This window comes from Atractosteus spatula, chromosome 1 (assembly GCF_055471065.1).
Source record: "Atractosteus spatula isolate fAtrSpa1 chromosome 1, fAtrSpa1.hap1, whole genome shotgun sequence".
In the NCBI taxonomy this organism is placed as follows: Eukaryota; Metazoa; Chordata; class Actinopteri; order Semionotiformes; family Lepisosteidae; genus Atractosteus; species Atractosteus spatula.
In genome coordinates, this window is record NC_142706.1 from 17,390,428 (window position 1) to 17,396,629 (window position 6,202).

At 37.7% G+C, this 6,202-nt stretch overlaps 1 protein-coding gene across 1 annotated transcript in view; it reads left to right on the plus strand.

The window, feature by feature from the left end:
• The window catches only part of LOC148840690 (calcium uniporter regulatory subunit MCUb, mitochondrial-like), a 63,782-nt gene extending 58,339 nt beyond the window's left edge, over positions 1 to 5,443 (plus strand). Inside the window, exons 6-8 of the mRNA XM_088915141.1 lie at positions 2,489 to 2,692; positions 3,437 to 3,553; positions 5,271 to 5,443. Coding sequence (XP_088771267.1) covers positions 2,489 to 2,692; positions 3,437 to 3,553; positions 5,271 to 5,348 — 399 coding nt within the window. The 3' untranslated portion in view covers positions 5,349 to 5,443. The remainder of the gene's footprint in view (positions 1 to 2,488; positions 2,693 to 3,436; positions 3,554 to 5,270) is intronic.
• The last annotated feature ends 759 nt before the right edge of the window (positions 5,444 to 6,202 follow it).

Here is a 6,202-nt window from a genome sequence, read left to right on the forward strand (position 1 = left end):
TGCTGTGTTTATGTAGAAAAAGCGATTAGGTTTACGAGCAATCTAATTACCTATTCGCTTAAAACGCTATTAAAAATTTACTCTGTTGCACACACACACACAATAGAAGCAGGCACCGCTGTCAGAAGGGAAGATATGTTCAAAATATCGCAAATATCGATCATGTTGCGATATTTTGAAATATAAAAGTCAATTGATTGTCCATAATATCGCTATTCTATTTTTTCGAAGAAATGTTTGTTAAAAGAAAAGTGCAGCACCAGCTGGATTCGAAAACACAACCTGTCAGCTGGTAGTCACGTCTACAAGACAGCTCACATGAACAGGCAGGCGAAACAGCCCTACACAGCCCTGTCGCAGCACACGAATACCGTTATTAAATTCTTTAGATACGCGATTCCATATTATATTCCCTTTTAATCAAATTCTAAAAGTATGCTTGTTGACTCCGGTATCGCGTTAGTTAAAGACTTCGAAGCTTAAAATGTTTAGGGAGAAATGGAATACTGGTGTGTATTTTTTTCTTTAAAGTACCAAGACCAGCTATACACTGTATGTTTATGTTCCAAAATTAATATCGTTTATGGCCTTCACACGCGTTGCAGTATGCTCCTATTCTTTTTATGCTCAGCTACTAAGATTTCCCTTCAGTGGTAAAATTCAATACCTACAACGGGCACAGCAAAGACGTTTACTGTCTTTCCACGACAGACCAACGGACCACGAGTGCCCCTGTCGGTCAACCAATCACGTACTGCGGTGCCCCGCGTCATCTTGCGTCATACTGAGCGACGTCACCTGCGGTACGTGTCTGTAACGCGCACTTTGAATGGCTGCATCTGTAGATAGATGATCATCTTTAAACAGGCAACAGTAGTAGTACAAACAAATGAGCATACTGTATGATGATATGGTATATTAATATTTTAGGAACATTTTTGAGAAAGGCTGCCCATGAAGAAGACTTAGGTTTATTTTGATGGATCTAAATATGAATAAATACATTGTAATGAGAGGAAGCAATAAAAAGTCAAAGAGAAAGTTAAACTATACAAAGGTAGTCGAAAGCCTAAAAAGTATTTCAAGTGATGTGGTGGTAAGATTGTCAAATGCATTATTAAAACCTTATTTAACATGCTGTGTGTGGTATTGATTACCTTACTACAAATAAGATATTGTTGCTCTGGAATCTGTCCAGGCACATTTACTTCTAGGCTCAGTGGAAAATCCTACTGTGACAAACTAAAAGAATTAAGTCTTTTTAGAATAAAGCAGAGAAGGCTATTGAAATCATAAGAGATATTAACCCTATGGACAGCTTCACCATCACAAATGTATTATGAAAAAAAAACATTATCTTCAAAAAAGTATTGTGCAGATAACTCATTGACACTAGCATATTTATATTTCTAATATAAACAAGGCTGATATAAAATCTTTAAACCAGTATCGGACCTCTGTACCTGTTTTATGTACTGTATATGTACTGAATATTATGTGTACCTTGTGAAATTTGAAGAATTATGATGATGAAAGGCTGTGGCGATACTGTATAATTCTTAGAGATGGCTGCAAGGCCTCATACATGTGTTTATTAATTGTGCAGCATACAACAGAAACATAGCTTCTTTTAATGTTTTTACCCATACAAAAAATGAATTAAAGTCTACTGTGTGGCTCAGCCGGTAAAGCTACTTGTTCAGCTATAGCTTGAGCTCTATAATTGTGTATTCCAACCTTGGTCATGTCACTAGTACTGTATGTGACCGGCATTGATAAGATAGATAAGATAAGATCACTTTTATTGGCCATATACAATTTTCTTGTATTAGGAATTTGTCTTTTCGCATGCCCCAACTTGCTCTTCATGAGACACACAGACAGGGAGAGAAGCTTGGGGTCAGAGCGCAGGGTCAGCCGTTGGGGTTAAGGGCCTTACACAGGGGCCCAACAGAGTAGGATTCCTCTGCCGGCCATGGGATTCAAACCGGCAACCTTCCAGCCACAGATTCTTAGCCACAGAGCCACCGCACCGCCTGATTAGGATGACTAGCATTACCCATGTGATAGACCGTGGCCGAAGATAGGGTTGAATTGCTCAGCCAGGGCTCTCTTGACTCTGGTGACAGACACTCCCAGGTGCTTTAAGACATGCTCTCTGGTTGGTGGGAGATGTCTTTCTTCTTTAGTCAGAGCTGAACCTCTAGTACAGGTTTCTGGTGCCTATGAGGTGTTAGAAAACAAGGGGCTCAAAGGTAGGGTGGGTCAGAGGAGCCTGCCCACACTTCCTCTTTCTTCCCTGTGTGCAGCACCAGGTTCGAAACTGTAAGCCAAGATGGCTTACACAAAACCTTTCAAATAATGAAGTACTCGACAAAGAAAGCATGTTTGAATGAAAACAAAGACAAAGGCACGGGCCTGAAACTTTATGTTGAGGTGCCGAGAGTAGCTCCAGTTACCCATGGGGATGTCCATTTCTTCAATGCAGGTGAAGTCCCAGGTAGTGAGAAAAGCAGAGTTCAGGTCAAGCACACTGATGTGGGTTGGAATAGCCCTGCTGTCAGCCCAGGGGGGCGCTCTGGCCTGGCTCACATGGTGGGTGTACTCTTGGGACATCATGGAGCCTGTCACTTACTTCATCACGTATGCCACTAGCATGGGTGCCCTGGCCTACTTCATCCTGACAAAGCAGGTAAGGGAACTCCTTTCTCTCCAGCAATGTAAACTCTAATGTGCCATGTGCTGTAACCTCATAGGAAAATAGCCCATACAACTATGGTTATTCTTTCCAGTATTCAACAGTTCTGGTGGTGCAATACCCGAAGTACATTCATAAGTACCCTAGCTGTTTGTGGGAAACCATACTGTATACTGTATCTAGGCAGGCTGATATGATTTTGACAATATATTGTAGACTCTGGTCAGATCAGCCCAGTTATTTAGACAATACTGTAGGTGCTCTTTACAGCTAAAAACATGCACCGAGACTACACGTACTGCTCAGATACTGTTATTGCGTCAGTCAAACGCAATAACAACACACATTCTTTGGACACAGTCAGATGTCAGCTGTGCTAATGGAAATATTTGTAACTTTAAAATATTCTTAAATTTGAGATGTATAAACCCCAGCTACAGGAAGACTTAAATGTGTTTTTAAAAATGATTCACACATATGCTGCTTGCAAAACTGAAGAACAATGTTACACCCTAAGGTTGTAAAAATCCTGGTAAAAAAACATCCCAGAAATAGATTTTCTCCAAAGCATTAAAATGATATTATTCGTAACCAAACAGCTTTAGGTGTTGGCTTTAGAATTTCATATCAAGAGAAGAATATTCAACCTGGATATACAGTAGCTACAGGTTAACCACTGCATTTGACTGAATTATTTTACAGAGACAATAAGGATTTTCTGTTTTCTGTTGTCAACAGGACTATGTGTACCCTGACATGAAAGACAGGCAGTTTCTCCATGATCTCTACAAAGTATCCAAGAGGCAACGATTTGATGTGCAGAAGTATAACAAATTAAAAGAAGAATTGGCTTTGGTACTGTATCATTTCATCAAAGATAAAAAGCACTCTGCAACAGTACTGTCCTCCTCTTCTCACTCCTGCACTTGTACTGTCCCTCAAATGTTGTATTAGGGTCTGAAAATCTGAAAAGAATATCTTTTGGGATGCCATAATGAACTCTATTGGAAAAGAACTGTACTTTTTAAATCACATGTGGACGGATATTCAAACTCAGATTGACATGAAAAGTATAATCATACTAAATCTTATTTTAATAAATGAGCTGTCCTAGAAAAATGAGAAACTATATGCATAATTCTGCTGAATGGAGTTCACTGAACTCACCAATCCCATTGTCTTGTGGCTTGTACCAGCTCTTTATTTTATCAACTATAATAGTGTTATATAGAGAGAGTTTGTGATACTTGCCTGACTATCCAGTGATTAACATGCCGTTTAGTGAATCCCATGCTGATATGCAAACTGCTCAAAATTAGAAGAAATAATGTACTGAAAACACAGACCTAATAATATTTATAAAGATCAGCAATCACAATAGTTACACAAAATGCAATAGAAAAATGTAGGGGTGTGTGTTTTGGAAAACATGAAGTATCATGTACTGTAATTATTCTGAGTGAGCTTCTATTTACCCTTTAGGGTTTTTGCTAGAATTCCACTTGGCTACAGACTTGCATCTTTTATGATTTTTATTGCGTCATCCAAATGAATTAAAATGCTTGCTGAAGCTGAGGAGGGTAAAGGCAGAGCATATACTGTACATTTTAATAAAATGCATAACATTGCTTCTAAGTAGCCAGTGACCCAATAACCAGTAAGGACTTCTATCTGGAGTGCAGACTGGCAGATGCCATTACTTCCAATGTGGGCAATGTCTGTGTAGGTTTCCAACCTGTCTTTTTCTTTGAAACACAGTAGGAATTAATATATCCTCTCCCCTATTAAATCAGTAACGTTTTTGAGGTTTGTTTTAAACAGTAGACCAGTCATTTTGAATAATATATATATATAAAATTGACTGAATTGGTTGAATATCAATCTCCTGCAATAATTAAGATTGTTATTCAATTCCATGAATTACTCAGACTCTAGGGATAACTCAGCTCATTAACAAGTTTCTGTTAATAATATATTAATGAGTACAAGCAGCAAGAACGGTAATTTCAGTTATGGCTTTTCCAAGATAGGAAATGTATAATTAGGTTTATTCACATGTGATGTTTCACAAATTAATGCAAAGAGGCAGTTGTCCTGGTTCATTCTGTGCTGTTCTATCCAGTTATGATTAATATGAACTTCAGCTGCAATGCTGGCAAAATACAGAAAGTAATGTATTGTTGTGCTAATTATATCTATGTGCTTAAGTTAATAATAATCATGTCTTGTAATATTAGAAAAGCAATAGTTTTAATACATAACTATATTAACATATGCTGTATATAATATAACTTGTAATCCAAGTATGATTATTTTAATTTTAATAAAGCAAGTTGTAGTTTAATGATATATGTACTTTTTTTATAAAATGAAGCAAACATTTCAAACGAGTTAAATAGACTACAGGTTGCTTAGTGATAACTGGTTAGTGCTTTAAAGTTAGCTAGACCACAAACATTTATACAAGAAGCTCTGTATGAAAGTGCCTGTGCAGTATAGCAGTCCTCTGCTGGTTGCTGTGTCCATTGGGAGTGGGCTCGGAGGTTTATTGTGTGGTGTTTTTCGGCTGCAGGTTGAAGAGGACCTGAGACGGCTGAGAAACTCCATTCAGCTGCAGCTGCCCATCGAGCAGATCAAGCCCAGGGAGTGAGAGGAGTCTCTTCAGACAGGCACACAAACCATACCACGGACTGAGCTACAGCTTTCTTTTTGTGAAGTCTTCAAATAAACCTAGTGCTTTTAAAATGGCTCTTATTTCTTTTTTTCTGCTAATGCGCAAAACCTATATCATAAGAACCCTGGGGTATTCAAAGGATACAGTCCTTGAGATTTCTAAGTGTCTTGAATTATCAGAAGCTGAAGACATTTAAAGTCATGTCACTAAAGAATTTAAGTGGAACAAAAACCCAGACACTATGGACCTCTAGTAAATATTGTGCATCTATGTCCTGTAAATCTACATTACTAAAAGAAACCAGGTCTGGTTATTACTTTTGCCATGTCTTTTTCATTGCAGTAGTTTCTTGCATATGTGATGGAAGTGTTAAAAGATGGATAAATAATTTAGTATGTAATAATACAGTATATAATACATTAAATACACTGAGTGGCCAGTTCATTAGGTACACCTGCCCTTAACTGGGGGACCAACTTCCTATTAAGTTACAGTTAGGTAGATGTACCTAATAAAAGTGGCCACTCAATATATATAGTATAGCAATGCCATATGCCATTGTGACCACTGAAACTTGGCACAAAAAATTACATCTTTAACAGGATGGAATACAGCTGGGCAACAGTACTACAGTGTAAAAATCCAATGAAATCAGCTCAAGTTTTCATTTATTTAAACGCAACAAAGTGCTAAACCTCAAAGCAGTAATTCTTTGTGTTCTGGTGTAGTGTTGATCTTAATGTAAAGTGCCTTCCTTAATGCACTAGATTGCAAAAAAAAAATTGTGTTTCAAGATCTGACATTTTGGTTTACTGATAAAGACATGATTT